Source organism: Kazachstania africana, chromosome 7 (genome assembly GCF_000304475.1).
Source record: "Kazachstania africana CBS 2517 chromosome 7, complete genome".
Taxonomy (NCBI): domain Eukaryota; kingdom Fungi; phylum Ascomycota; class Saccharomycetes; order Saccharomycetales; family Saccharomycetaceae; genus Kazachstania; species Kazachstania africana.
Window position 1 is genome coordinate 352532 of NC_018946.1, and position 15003 is coordinate 367534.

Genomic DNA, 15003 nt, shown 5'->3' on the forward strand with positions numbered 1-15003 from the left:
ATCTTTTAAGCCCTGAGATGGTCCATGTGCCAATTCATGTATATGATCTTGTAATTAACGAAAGCCCTCTTGAATTTACCAAGCAAGCCCTTGAGTAGTAAATAAACCTTGCGTCTTGCGACATTACCCACTAGATCTGAGACCAGGACAAAATCTCACAGAAAAAAATGTTGTTTCGTCCAAGGAAACGGTGGGAAGGGCTTATTCAAGCAGAAGTGTATACTATCTTCTTGTCACATGATTGCTTTACCTAATAGACTATTCATCTTTTGCTATCTAACTTTTTCTCACACCTACTTTATTAATTAATTAATAATATAAGTTCTCGGCTATATTCATCTAAGCGTATATGGGCATCGTTAATATTTTTCATACTGTCCTTCGATACTAACAACATAAAGAGGACGCTATTTACTTTACACTATCACAACACTAGAGCTAACACCGGCTCATCATGTCTTCTCATAAAATAGTCATTCTGTATGGTTCCGAAACTGGTAATAGTGAAGATTTTGCAACCATCTTGTCGCATAAACTTCGAAGACTGCAGTTCCCACATACACTATCAGCTTTCGGTGATTTCGATCCATCCAAAATTTTAGAGACTAGATATCTCTTCATTATCGCTGCTACAACTGGTCAAGGTGAACTCCCAAGGAATGTTCATGAATCTTCTGTCGGTAATGCCAAGAGTAAGACATTATGGTCCATTTTAAAGCGCAAAAAGTTACCAGCTAATTTCCTAAGTCACGTTCAGGTATCTTTCTTAGGATTAGGCGATTCATCATACCCCAAATTCAATTTTGGTATCAGAAAATTACATCAAAGAATGGTGGGCCAATTAGGCGCTAAGGAGCTTTTTGATAGATTAGAAGCAGATGAACGAGGTATGGCAGGAAGTAACAAGGGTACTGGTTCGGGTATTGAAACGGTTTATTTTGAATATGAAAAACGTGTAACTGAATTACTAATGAAAAAATTTCCTCGACGTTGTAATGATGAGGGACTACTAGTTGATAGAGTTGAAATTGATTCGTCGGTTTATATTGAACCGAAAACTTATCTAGAAGTAGCTAAGAATGAATTATCCACAAATACAGTTGTATTCAAAGGAGATGCTTCTATCAAATATGGTATTGTTACCGATAATAAACGGATTACCAAGGAAGACCATTTCCAAGACGTTAGACAATTTATTTTCAATAATGAAAAGCAAGATGAAAGGCCAGAGTATTATCCTGGCGATACTGTGTCCATTTATCCATGCAATACTGATATAAATGTCCAGAGGTTTCTTGATAATCAATCACAATGGCTGGAATTTGCTGATGAACCATTGGAATTCACTAATGGGGTTCCTGAGGGTTTAAGCGAAGGTGGATTAGTTGAACCGTTAACATTAAGAAATATCTTGAAGTATCATTGTGATTTGATGGCCATTCCAAGAACTAGTTTTTTCATGAAAATTTGGATGTTTGCAACTGACGTTAGTAGAATGGAAAGAGGTCAAGAACAGTTGGATCAACAGAGAGATAAATTGTACGAATTTGCTACTGATCAAGATATGCAAGAGTTGTATGATTATTGTAATCGGCCAAGAAGGTCAATTTTAGAACTTGTGGAAGATTTCCTTTCATTGAGATTACCTTGGCAATTCTGTCTAGATTTTTTACCTAAGATAAAGCCACGCTATTATTCCATTTCAAGCGGTGCATGTGATGAAAACATTGAAACCACAGTGGCCATTGTTAAATATAAGACCATTCTTAAGAAGATTAGGAAAGGGATATGCACCAATTACATTGCAAGTTTGAAGGAAGGCGATAGGATTCGTTATAAGATTCAAAATAATCATTTAATTAAAGATGAGTATAAGGATAAACCTATGATATTGATGGGACCTGGTGTTGGTCTTGCTCCATTACTATCTGTAATCAAATCGCAACCAGCAGGTAGACCTGATATTAATTTATTCTTTGGTTGTAGATTTAAGGATAAGGATTATTTCTATGAAGAATTATTGGAATCATGGAATAAAAATGGGGACATCACTTTGTATCCTGTCTTTTCCAGAGATCGTGAAAATTCACCTGATTGTAAATATATTCAAGACGCAGTGTGGAAGTTTGGTCCTGCTATGACGAATTTGATGGTTAAAGAGAAAGCTCTATTATTTTTATGCGGGGCATCAGGTAAGATGCCTATACAGATAAGATTGACATTGATTGAAATGTTAAAGAAATGGGGTGGATTTAAAGATGAAGCTGAAGCCAAGAATTATTTGAAAGAGATGGAAAGAGAGGACAGATATTTACAGGAGACCTGGTAAAGGATATCATATAAGTATTTCGAAACCTTCTTATTTATAGAACAATTTATTTAATTTTCCATAATTAACGTTATTAATTTACATGGTAAAGATACAAAAAAAGTATACGGAAGATCTATATAGTATCTAAACATAGAGACATGATGATGGAACTAAGAAAAAAAATAAAAAAAACAATCACACAATTTATTTACCCAGTAAAAAGATTATTCTTCGTCATTAAACTTTGGAGCCAAGAAGAATTGTAAGAACCCACTTGATAGATCGAATTGGAAAAGAGCAGGAGCTTCACTTGATAATCTGATGCCTACTTTTTCTGATAGAGAAGAACCTTTAACGATATCTAATAAATATTTAACACCGAAAGTTAGATCGACGGGACTTTCCATTTCTAATTTAATACTTTCATTTGGTTTTTCCATGTTAACAAATGGTTTTAAGATGACGGAACCTGAACCGATATCACCATCAGCAACAAATTTTATTGTTTCCTTTGTGATCATAATGTTTAAAGAATCTGATAGTTGACTTAAATCTCTTACAATTTTAGAGAATTCAGTGGACGGCATCATTAAAGTAGTATCATACTGTAGTTCTTCAATTCTTAAGAAATCTGCATCAATTTCCATTAATTTTAAAGAATATTCAGCGATTCTATCCTTTGAAGTGTCTTCAAACAATAAGATGATAGAATCAGGAGTATCATCAGCAATTAAAGTTAAATTATCTGAATTATTACCACAACGTAAGATTTTACTCAATGAATTTAAATCCATACCTAAAGTAACAGGATGATCACATCTATATTCTTGGAATGCTTCTACACCGATTTCTAAAGAGACCAAAAGAACACGAGAATCATCGACAGCTTGTGCGATGATACCATCTTCTTTACATTGGAAATTGACTAGTTGGACACAATCTTTGAAACCGTCAATGATTCTTTTAAATAAGGATGCTTCTGAGAATTTAGCTTCTAACATTTTTTGTATTTGATATTTGGTGGTATTAGTTGAATGTTAAGTTAAATGGTGTTAAGAAGAGAAGTGAAATGTAATAGTCAGATATATATTGTCGTTCATATATTTATATATGAATGGAACGAAAAACGGTGAAAAGTTTTTACGCGTCACTTTTTGATGAATTTTTAAAAAAAATGGAAATAGTTTACGCGTTTCGTGTTTGATAGAGAATTGAATTGAAAGAAATTGATTTTTATTTTAGTTACAGTAATACAAAATAATATTATCTATATGAGATAATATTTCAGATATTTAGAAAAGAGTGAAGACTTTGCATTATGCAAAGTGTGACTTACACCATTCTTGAAATCGATAGCAGATAATAATCATAATAATAATAGTAATAATAATAATAGTAATAATAACAATAATAATAATAATAAAAATAAAAAAAGGAAATAGAATGGAGAAGTTTAGTGGTGAATAAAAAAAGAGGAGACAGATGAAAAGAATATAAAAAAGTGAATCATTCAGTAGCGTGAGTAGCCATGTATAATTCCTTTTCAGATTCGTATCTTTTCTTGTCAGCAGCAGCTTTAGCTTCGTAAGGTTCTTTATCTTCAGCATTTAAAGCCTTCCATCTTTCACCTAATATTCTACCGATTTGACCGAAAGTGACATCAGGGTTTTCTGATCTTACGATATCTCTGTTTTCATTAGCGAAGAACATGTAAGCAGAAAGAGCTCTCTTTGGGGCATTTGGATCCTTCTTTCTTCTTTGAGTTCTTTTCTTTGTGTCTTTTGTTGGAGCCATTATTTAACGATTTATTAATTCTAAGAGAAAGTAATAGTACAAATTGATTATGTTAGTAAAAAATGAAAAATAAAATTATTAACAGAAATTGTCAATTTGACAGAGACAGTGTTTAATAAACCATATAAAATCTATGCGTAAACAACATAGATTTTATATGGTTTTTTCCCATAGAGAAAGCGAAAATGCGAATCGTGCGTATAACGTTTTCGCGTTGTTGTTTTCCGTTTGGGAGAGAAATTTTTTGCTCCTAAAATGCGGGTAACGGAAGAACGTCGCAATTTAGAGAAACAAAACTCTCAGAAATAAACAACAGCAAATGGATTTGTAGTGAAGGGGGTGGGGACAAAATTGCAAACTGGAATTGTAAGAATAAGTGAGTAAGTAATCACATAACACTCTCTTACTCTTCTTCTCACGCTACTGTTGCAATTGCCAGAGCTTGATAGCATTAAACACGAAAGCATGGGAGACAGGCCACTCCACTGTAGACAGAGAGACCACGTCTAACACTTATTCATTATTCATTCATTTTTTAAACACCTGTCCTGTGTTACACTAGTCTCATATCACTTTATTGTATTAGTTTATGAACAATTAAAACATACTTTTTCTAAATATTTTTACAGTTGGCGAAATTCCCGAATTTATCTCACACACTATAAGTTATTTTTCTGATTAAGAAGTGACTGTAAAAAATAAGATAGTAATACTAAGAAAGTACTATTAAATTTTATTATACGTTGTGGGATATATATGGCCACCTTCAACAAGAAAGCAAAAAAAAAAAAAAGAAACAGATACACACACTGAAATTTTTTGTTTGCTCTACACAAAGAAAATTTCTCGTTTCTCCTGTGGCACACAGAAATGTGTGCAGGGAAGGGAGGTTTTGTGGGAGTGAACTAATTGGAAGTTCCTGTCTTCCTCTACCGCGTTTTCAAAGGGGCGACGTAGAATGGCCGGGTTATGGCCGGCGGCAAATCTTTCTCTTCTCCTGGCTGTTTTACCTCTCTTTTCCCCTCACAGCTCTCGCACGCCCCTTTTTTTTTTAAGTGTGAGCGACTTCCGTGCATGGTGAGAATGGCAATTTGCATGGACAGTGCTGCTACGTCCGGCGCTAGTTCTTACTGTGGTGTATTGATTTTCTACACACTATATACATATATACAGGGTAACGTCCTCCCGCCAACAAGAGTTATCATCATCTCGATTCCTTTTTTTTTTTTGGGCGGCTAATTTACTTCTTGAAGACATTAATTGGATATTTCACTTCTCTTCATGTTGTTGTGATTGCAGCAGTTTATCTTTGATAGTCTCGTAATGCGGTAATGAATTCTCCGGTGTGAATCCCCTAGCTTGAACTAGACCTCCGATCAATCGATTACTGAAATGAATCTTGGCAACACAACGATCAATACAACACATTTCTCCCTTCGTCAGATCTCCTTCACTGTATCCTTCATGCGGTATACATTTCTCTAAACAGCTCTTCAAAATATTATTGAATGTACTGTTCATCGCTTCAAACTGAACCTCAGCAACATCTAATTTCTCCTGCGACACTTCCTGTGACCCATATGTATTAAGAAAGAATGACATTCCTCATCCATTCATCTCGTTCCATCCACATTATTAAGCCATCACTCTTCTTATTATTGATCTTTTTCGTCTTCCATAGCCAAAAAAATAATTGCGAGGTAGGGTAAGGAAATGTCAACAGCAAAAAAAAATATACTCCCTTCTAGGATGAAATTTCAAATGCGTTTATATTTCAATAAGGTGATAGTGACATCTTCCTAGTACCATAGAACTTACCATGCACGTCTTAATCACTAATGATGACGGTCCATTAAATGACGATTTATCTCAATATATTAGAAATTTCGTACAAACTATTCGTAAGTCGAAACCTGATTGGAAAATTACAGTTTGTGTACCACATATACATAGATCATGGTCAGGTAAAGCTCATTTAGCTGGTAAAAACTTAACAGCTCAATTTCTTTACTCGAAATTGGATGCTACTGATAACTCTTTCTTGGGTCCTTTTACAAAACCACAATTACCAAATGATGATTCAAAATTACCTCATGTTATCAATAATGATATCCCCAAGGATGCTATAGAATGGATTCTAATCGATGGTACTCCTGCATCATGTGCTAATATTGCTCTATATCATCTAAGACATACTAAATTCGATCTTGTCTTATCAGGTCCAAATGTTGGTAGAAATACATCTGCCGCTTACAGTACTTCAAGTGCCACCATCGGTGCAGCAATGGAATCTGTCATTTCAGGTAGAACAAAGGCAATTGCAATTTCATGGGCTTATTTCGATGGCTTCAAAACCCCATCAGAAGAAATAATGAAAATCGCTTCAAAAAGATCAATTGATGTGTCACAACACCTTTATGATAATTGGAATTCTGAAACAGATCTTTATTCTATCAATATTCCAATTTTCAAAGAACTATCTATGGAAACAAGAGTCTTTTACGCACCAATTTGGGAAAATAGGTGGAATCCAATGTTTGATGGTGCTGTAATTAAAGAGCCCGATGCGTTAACGGAAATTGAAGATGCTAATCAATCCTATAGTATTACATTCAATTGGAATCCAGATTTTAAGAAACATCGTAATTCGAAACATTACAAAGTAAACAATGATTTTGATCCAACTGATTATGTTAAACATATTGCACCTGGAACAGACTCTTATTATATCGAAAAAAAGCAAATTACTGTTACTCCATTAAGGGCAATCTTTAGATATATCGATCATCTCGTCGGAGAATTGCAACTTGATGACAATAATAATGATTACGAAGGTTTAGTAGCAATCACAATTCCTGAAAATGATTACATTTTCAATCCGATTAAATCCTCAGTTAAAAAATATTTACCAAACTATAAAATTGTCAATGAGTTACCCAAATCTGATAGTACTAAAATTTTCCAATATGGTGATTATGAGCAATTGGATGTAGATAGATTAGTAAATAATAATGGAAATTATTTTGCGAACTCATACATCTATAGGAAAGCATTAATCAGAAAGCATTATCTTTTAAATACTATTGAGAACTATGTGGCCAAAAATCCAAGTTCTATATTGAAGAAGGCTTATATGGAGTCATATAATTTAGACTTGGATTATGCTGAATTCCTTGATGATTCTCTAGATGAAAGTTGGGAGTTAAAGCAAGAATTGGAAAAAGAAGAGAAATGGTGGATAATCAAACCAAGTATGAGCGATAAAGGACAAGGTATTAGGGTGTTCAAGACAATAGATGATTTACAAGCGATCTTTGATTCCTTTGATGATGACGATGATGATCAAGATTCTGTCGAAGAAACTGATCAATCTGGTCAATTTATTGATGATAATAAAATTAATATATCTCAGTTGCGTCATTTCATTGTACAGGAATACCTTTCAAATCCATTATTATTACCTTCTATGAATAACAAAAAATTCCATATTCGTTGTTATATCACTTGTAAAGGTGATTTAGAAGTATTCGTTTATAATAGAATGCTTGCACTATTTGCTCCAACACCATTTGAAAAACTTGACGAGATAGAGTATGACGTTACAAATCTGAATAATCTACAATGTCATTTAACAAATACCTGTCTACAAGCTAAGAATGAAAATAAAGGCCTATCAGTAAAAGAATTTGATAATATAGAGGATATCTCTGAAGAAAATAAAGAAAACATCAAAAAGCAAATTCATGAAATTTCTCATGAAATTTTTAAAGCTGCAGTGACTGTAAATAGAATGAATTTCCAACCGTTACCAAATGCTTTTGAAACATATGGTGTTGATTTCTTAATTGATGACGAATTTAACGTCAAACTCCTGGAAATAAACGCATATCCTGATTTCAAGCAAACTGGTGATGAATTGAAAGGTTTAATCGACGAGTTGTTCGATAGCACCGTAAAATATGTCGTTAAACCATTATTGGAAGGCGAGAAAACAATTCAAGAGTCGGAGAACTACGTAAAAGTATTGAACCACACTTCAAACCAATGGTGAAAAAGTGCCAATATATACAATAAATATAATTTAATACATAAGTCTTTCAAAAATGTAAAAAAGAAATATTTGAAATATTACTTATAATAATTTCATGTAATAAATCACTCTTCAAGAATTTCATTTCCTTCTTCATCTTGCATTGTCTTATTTGTTGTTGCACTAATCAAACCTCTTTTAACCACATGTAGTGCACTAGGTACTGTTACATCATCATCTTGAATACCCACGTACTCTTTACTCCAACTCAAAATCCTTTCTCGTATTCTCATGGTCTTATCAAGAAATAAGCTGATTTTTTTTAGGTTCCTTATAAATTCTTGATTTCTTTGCAAAGCAATCTGTGCCATTTGCCTCGTAATTTCCATTTGTTCTGTGGCCGTACTGGATTCAATACTATCATGCATCAATTTTTTCAAACCGGTTGACTTATCCATCTTGGGTAGTGCAAAAAATGGATCATCATCTTCTGCATCCACTGCATCATCTTTCTCCCCTTCCATAGTCAGGTCTTCATCATTTTCTTCATCAGGTAATTTCAAATTGTGATCATAATTGTCTAATCCTAAATTCTTTTCCAGTAGGGGTTCAGGTGAATCACCAAGGAATATATCCAGCAACCTGGAGTATCTATTACCCGATAACTGTTCCTTTTCTATCATCAGTATTATCTGTAACGAGAGCTTATCAATTATCGGGTTGACGAAGGGCCTATTAATATTAGGACGTTTGATAATGTCACTGAGGGAACCTATTGGAACTAACAAGTCTCGCACATTGACCAATTTATGCAAATCGTAATAGTCCTCTTCGTCGCTATCATCACTGCTATTGTCCGTAGTAGCATTTTCAGTGTTTCTTTTCTTGGAAGTTTCAAATCTTTGAAGAAGGTTATGTTCTGAGCCGTTGTAAAATACAACATCTTCAAGCAAAGACTTCGAATTCAAAGTTTCTCTACTTATCAACTCTGAACCTTGATACAGCTTTGTCCCTCTATTTGATGACATCCCCACTGCACTGGGGAAGATGATGCGTCCATCATTTGATCTCTTCAAAGGTCTGAAATTGCCTGCTCTTTGCTTGATTATTCGTTTCGTGAAATTTCTGATACATTCCAGTTCATTAGGCTCCTCTTCATGAGCCCCATTTCTCAGTGGAGCAGAATCAGTCATTATGCTCGTATCGTTAGAGTTCTTGGAAAGTTGTTGCAGTATTTGCTCAAATATCAAAGGATAATTTTTCAATTTCTATCTCTTATTTTTTACGGAATAAGTAAACTTACATATTGAATAAAAGAGTGTTACGAAGCAAGGCTGCCGATGGGCAAGAAAGTCAGAGTATGCAGTTGTGAGTGTGAGATTGGGATGCGTTTTATGATGTGTTTTACGCCTGACGCTGTGCTCCATTAGTATCTGGATGGACGGTAAAGATCTAAAAGCAACCACACATATTAACGTGGAGATAGATCAACTCTGATGGACAAGAAGACAGCCCTCTGAAACAAGGATCGTCGTGATCTTCTGTTTGATGGTAATGCAAATGGCCCTTAATGTTTGGTAAACCGAAGTTCTTCATTGAGAACTTCGAGAAAAAAACATGGCAAGTTAGTACTGTGATAGCTAACATCTTCACATATACAACGCGTCCAATTGAGTACAGGAAATCGCGCCATGCTAGCCACCGTTTGCAAATATCTAGTTGGACTGTTCCTGCTCTCCTCTTATAAGTCGCTTCCTGGGGCTTACTTTGTCAGATTCTACTATTCGCCAATAAAATATGCATTGCTGCCAGTCTTCACTGGTTATGATACAAAGAATATTAAGACTTTGCAAAATGATAAATTTGGCGTATTTAGAGCAAATAAATACACTACGTATGCTTCACCGTTTGAATGTGACTTCTATTTCCACAAAAGTAATAGTACCTATTTCGCTGAATTGGATGTCAATAGAGGCGGATTAATGTGTAAAATTTTCCAGAAATTGTTCTTAACATCGAAACATTATCCATTTATTCCCGTAGCCAACGTCTTCATGAATTTCTTAAAAGAGATTAAACCATTCGAGAAATACGATATTTCATCTCATATCTTTTGTTGGGATCAAAAATGGCTTTATATCATGAGTAGATTCACTAGGACGAATGACAAGACGCTTTTCTCAATTGCCATCACCAAGTATGTTCTAAAAGATGGAAGAAAGACTATTAATCCAAGAGATGCAATGAAAGCTTGCGGCATCTACAATGAAGAAGTTGAGAAGATCTCTCAAGAAAACCTCGTTCTATTAACTGAAAAGTCGGGCTTCCACGACACTGCAGTCCTTGAGAGTGTGGAACACAACTATGGTGACATCTAGATAAGTTTCTATTAAATCTCGAGTATATATATACATGTATGTATAGTTATAAGCTTCATCTATAAGGGCGATTCGATAGGGAAAAAAATCGATTCTTTTATTATTAAACCATATATAATGACAGAGAGAAAAAGCCCTCGCTAACTAGTTTTGCTATGGGTACGCAACTGTCATTACTGGCGCAAACGACACCATCCATTGGTATTTCCTCGTATATCGATGTCTTAGAAGAAGTCCATTACATTTCACAGTTAAATTCTTCAAAATTTTTGAAAACATGTAAAGCGCTAGATCCTAATGGTGAAATCATCATTAAAGTGTTTATTAAACCTACTGAGGATTACAAGCTAGACGGAGTATTAGATTTAGTCAACTCAGAGGCATTACTGCTCAGTCAATTGCCAAATGTTTTGAATTACAGTAAAGTTATTGAATCGAACAGAGCTGTTTATTTGATACGACAACATTTGCATAGAAGTTTATACGAAAGACTCAGCTCTAGACCATATTTGCAACTCATAGAGCAGAAATTTATTGCATTCCAATTATTAAATTGTCTGAAAGACATCCACAGTCTCAACGTGACACATGGTGATATAAAAACTGAAAATATCCTGGTGAACAGCTGGTCTTGGGTGAGTCTATCAGACTTTGCCTCTCAAATTAAACCTGTTTACTTACCGGAAGATAATCCCGGTGAATACTCATTTTATTTTGATACTTCCAAGAGAAGAATATGTTACGTTGCGCCTGAAAGATTTGATTCAAAACTAAATGAATTACAGAAAAGTAAAAGATTTAAAGTAACGAAAGAGATGGATATATTTTCAATGGGTTGTTGTATTGCAGAGCTTTTCGCAGAGGATGATCCTATTTTCAATTTATCTCAATTATTCAAATATAAAGCTGGCGATTATAAAATCATAGAATATTTAGATGCACATTTCGAATCTGATGAAATGAAAAATTTAATAAGGGATATGGTTGATTTAAATCCTAAGAAAAGATTAACTGCGTCACAATTATTGGATAAGTATCGTGGTAATTTTTTCCCCGATTACTTCTATTCATTCACTTACGATTATTTGAGAACCCTGGCCAGTTTAGGCACAAATATCCCGAGTGCAGGTAATATATGCGTTCATACTACCCTCAAAGAAAATGTTACAGTTCTTGACGAGGCTATTACAAAGATATATAATGACTTCCCAAAGATATGTGGGTCATTAGAGCTTCCTTTAATTGAGTCAAGAAATGACACTGAGAGAGATCAAAAATTATTTGTTACTCCTGAAATTCATCTCTTAAATAATTATTCCCTAAAGTTACAGCCATTTCAAAATCATTCAAAAGTTCAAGCTGTTAATAAAGAATGTATGATTTTCTTGACTTCTTATTTATGTCATGCGCTGAGAAATATAAGGACTAATGATTCCAAAATAAAATGTCTCGAATTATTGACTTGTTTATCTCAATTTGTATCCGATAAAAACAAATTAAACAGAATTGTACCATATTTACTAACTTATTTTGAAGCTACTGGAAACGCTAATGCACAGGCACTTAGTGTACAATGTCTATGTCAAGTACTTACTGTTATTGAAGAAGTAGATCAGTTGAATGAAAATATATTCATTGACTATTTACTGCCTCAATTGAAGAAGCTCCTAATTCGTTGTAGAAACGAACCGTATGTTCGTATTGTTGTAGCGAACTGTTTAGGAAATTTAGTAGAAATTGCTGGGAAATTTCAGGAGCTATCCTTATATAGCAGTGCAACAAATGAACAAGATAGACTATATCTCCAAAATGGAGCCGATGACAAGAGAAGATATATAAAGAGACTATCAAATATTGTCGATAAACTAGTTGTGAGCTTACTAACAGATAATGAAGTTTGGGTAAAAATAGCATTGCTGGACAATATCCTGCCACTGTGTAAATTTTTTGGTAAAGAAAGAACAAATGACATTATTTTGAGTCATTTGATTACATATTTGAATGACAAAAATCCATTTTTAAGAATGGTATTGGTGGAGGTGCTTCCAGCAATTGCGATTTTACTCGGTCCAATCACCTTGCAACAGTACATATTACCACTACTGATCCAAACATTAACGGATACAGAAGAGGCTGTTGTCACTGCAGTCCTACAAAGTATCAAAGATCTTTGTAAAACTGGTCTAATCGAGACACAGGTATCTTATGACATAGCAATGGTGATCTCTCCTTTAATTTTACATCCAAACTATTCGATAAGACAAATGACACTCATGATTATCTACGAAATATCGCAAAAACTCACTAAAGCTGAAATTTATTGTTCTCTATACCCAATTATTAAAGAATTTTTTGATTTTGATGTTGTTTTCACTTTGGAAGTCCTTTTGTCCTCAGCCAAAAAGCCCATTTCCCGAACGATACTTAATCTTCTTTGTAGTTGGTCTTCAAGAGCTTCAAATTCTTTATTTTGGCAGCAAATACCAAACAAGCACGTTGATTCCGTTGGAAATACTCAGATCAACTTTATTTCGAAAGATTATTCGTCAAGAAGTTATGGCTTCAACAATACAAATAGCCTTCTTTCAAAGGCATCTACAAATGTCCCCCAACTTTTCAATAAACAAGAAGTGCCTTTAACCACTGAAGATAAAATATGGATTGAGAAATTTAAGACTGTCGGATTGGCAGATGTAGATTTATGGAAAATTACGGCTCTAAGAGCATATGTAACCAGAATAACAACTAACCCAAGGAGAAGGCCAGATACGTCATTTTCTATCGATGGTAATGATAAAAATCAGCTCTCTTTAAGCACATTTAACATTCTACCAAGGACAGTCTTTTTTGAAATAGATTTTGTGGAAGAGAGAACTCAACAATCAATCGATAATTCAAATATGGATAAGGCTAAAGCTAACAAAAAAATGTTTGGACTCCCTCCAGTCACGGCTTTGCATGGCTCTCTAATTTTCAAGGCAAAGTCGATGGCAACCACCATACAAAATCTCAAGAATGTTTATGTTCAATTAGAGCCGTCACTTTCGCATAAAGGCTCACTAAATCATATCAAAGAAGGAGTACCTTTCGAAAAACGAGAATTTATTGTACGAAATAGCTATGAAGGAGATAACGACACTATAAAACATTTCTTAAATAACGTAGAAATTTTTCCAACTTTGAAAGAATATAAAGAGTTTGGTACAGTCACTACGGCAATGAAAGATACCGATATACTCAAAAACATTAGGGGGCATTTAATAGGGAATCTTACCAAGAATTCAAGAAATGTTCTTACAAATGTCATAACTTCATTTCATGATAGGCCTTTTCTTATTAGTGCAACTATTCAAGGAACAGTCAGTATTTGGGACGTTAAATGCATTGTTCAAGGATTACAATTTGATCCAAATATCACTCACGACTGTCAATCTCCAATAACTGATATCGTAATGATCCCAGGTTACGACACTTTTGCCATTACGTTGAAGGACGGGAGTGTTCTCGCTATGAGAGTATCCTATAGCGCTATAGATGGAAAGAGAAAATATACTCATCTTCAACCGATAAGAAAGATGAATATAAATGCCAAATTACCAGACACATCAATTGAGGATTACATTACCAAGATTAAAACATTCATTACGGATGATAAGTCCCTCCTTATTGGTCTAACAAGCTTATCAAACATATTATTAATTGACTTACGTTATATGGAAATTATCAACACAATTCAGAATCCAATGTCACATGGGGCAATTACATCTTTCACCATTGATGAAGAGAGTTATACCCTGATTTTGGGAACAACCAAAGGAATCGTTGACGTTTGGGACTTGAGGTTCAAGATACTGATCAATTCCTGGGCATTTGGCGACAATATTCCTATTTTAGACATTCATATATGTCCTTACCTTTCAAAAAATTGTGTTCTCGTTATGGGAGGGTCATCAGAGGCACCTATAACAATTTGGAATTTTGCAAAAATTCAATGTAGAAACGCAATTATCTTTTCTGATAAACAGCCTTCAGCTGATGTCTTCTCTCCTTTGAAGAAGAAATTATGTGATATCCAATATTCTGCTGTACATAAACAACGAGTATCTGCAGTGTATGTAAATGGCCACACTGCACTTGTGGCAGACCAAGAAACCAGTGATTTATTCATGGTTGATTTAAAATCCTTATCAAAATCAAGAGTACTAATAAACTCGAGCCACATGAACTATTCTTTTGCTACGGTTCAAGCTACTGCTAATATGTCTTTTTTGCTCATTAAAAATGTCTCTTCGGGCGTGAATCAGTTGGCAAAGGCGCAAAATAACAACATTAACACACTAACTGCGGCAAGAGTTGATGATAAATCCGTCATATTTGCAGCAGATAGTGTGGGTATGATCAAAATCTTCGAGTAGGCGATACATATACTTTAAATAGAGATTTTATATGCATTTCTGATGAAAGCCCGCTTTATTTTTCACTTACAAGGT

General features: G+C 34.4%; 8 protein-coding genes across 8 annotated transcripts; 4 read left to right on the forward strand and 4 right to left on the reverse strand.

The window, feature by feature from the left end:
• Positions 1-454: 454 nt before the first annotated feature.
• On the forward strand, positions 455-2329 carry TAH18 (NAPDH-dependent diflavin reductase; the record flags this gene model as incomplete). The annotated part of the gene is made up of 1 exon (XM_003958280.1): positions 455-2329. One exon carries the CDS (start codon positions 455-457, stop codon positions 2327-2329), a length of 1875 nt encoding a protein of 624 aa, XP_003958329.1.
• Positions 2330-2535: 206 nt separating this feature from the next.
• POL30 (proliferating cell nuclear antigen) lies at positions 2536-3312 on the reverse strand (the record flags this gene model as incomplete). Its single annotated transcript, XM_003958281.1, has 1 exon — positions 2536-3312. One exon carries the CDS (start codon positions 3310-3312, stop codon positions 2536-2538), a length of 777 nt encoding a protein of 258 aa, XP_003958330.1.
• A 505-nt stretch (positions 3313-3817) lies between these two features.
• Positions 3818-4105, reverse strand: NHP6B (high-mobility group nucleosome-binding protein; the record flags this gene model as incomplete). Its single annotated transcript, XM_003958282.1, has 1 exon — positions 3818-4105. The coding sequence occupies one exon, from the start codon at positions 4103-4105 to the stop codon at positions 3818-3820; it is 288 nt and encodes a 95-aa protein (XP_003958331.1).
• Positions 4106-5374: 1269 nt separating this feature from the next.
• Positions 5375-5707, reverse strand: TIM12 (Tim12p; the record flags this gene model as incomplete). The annotated part of the gene is made up of 1 exon (XM_003958283.1): positions 5375-5707. The coding sequence occupies one exon, from the start codon at positions 5705-5707 to the stop codon at positions 5375-5377; it is 333 nt and encodes a 110-aa protein (XP_003958332.1).
• Positions 5708-5924: 217 nt separating this feature from the next.
• Positions 5925-8156, forward strand: PBY1 (putative tubulin tyrosine ligase; the record flags this gene model as incomplete). The annotated part of the gene is made up of 1 exon (XM_003958284.1): positions 5925-8156. The coding sequence occupies one exon, from the start codon at positions 5925-5927 to the stop codon at positions 8154-8156; it is 2232 nt and encodes a 743-aa protein (XP_003958333.1).
• Positions 8157-8260: 104 nt separating this feature from the next.
• Positions 8261-9328, reverse strand: RXT2 (Rxt2p; the record flags this gene model as incomplete). Its single annotated transcript, XM_003958285.1, has 1 exon — positions 8261-9328. One exon carries the CDS (start codon positions 9326-9328, stop codon positions 8261-8263), a length of 1068 nt encoding a protein of 355 aa, XP_003958334.1.
• Positions 9329-9826: 498 nt separating this feature from the next.
• On the forward strand, positions 9827-10513 carry KAFR0G01660 (uncharacterized protein; the record flags this gene model as incomplete). The annotated part of the gene is made up of 1 exon (XM_003958286.1): positions 9827-10513. One exon carries the CDS (start codon positions 9827-9829, stop codon positions 10511-10513), a length of 687 nt encoding a protein of 228 aa, XP_003958335.1.
• Positions 10514-10668: 155 nt separating this feature from the next.
• On the forward strand, positions 10669-14928 carry VPS15 (ubiquitin-binding serine/threonine protein kinase VPS15; the record flags this gene model as incomplete). The annotated part of the gene is made up of 1 exon (XM_003958287.1): positions 10669-14928. The coding sequence occupies one exon, from the start codon at positions 10669-10671 to the stop codon at positions 14926-14928; it is 4260 nt and encodes a 1419-aa protein (XP_003958336.1).
• Between the last annotated feature and the right edge of the window lie 75 nt (positions 14929-15003).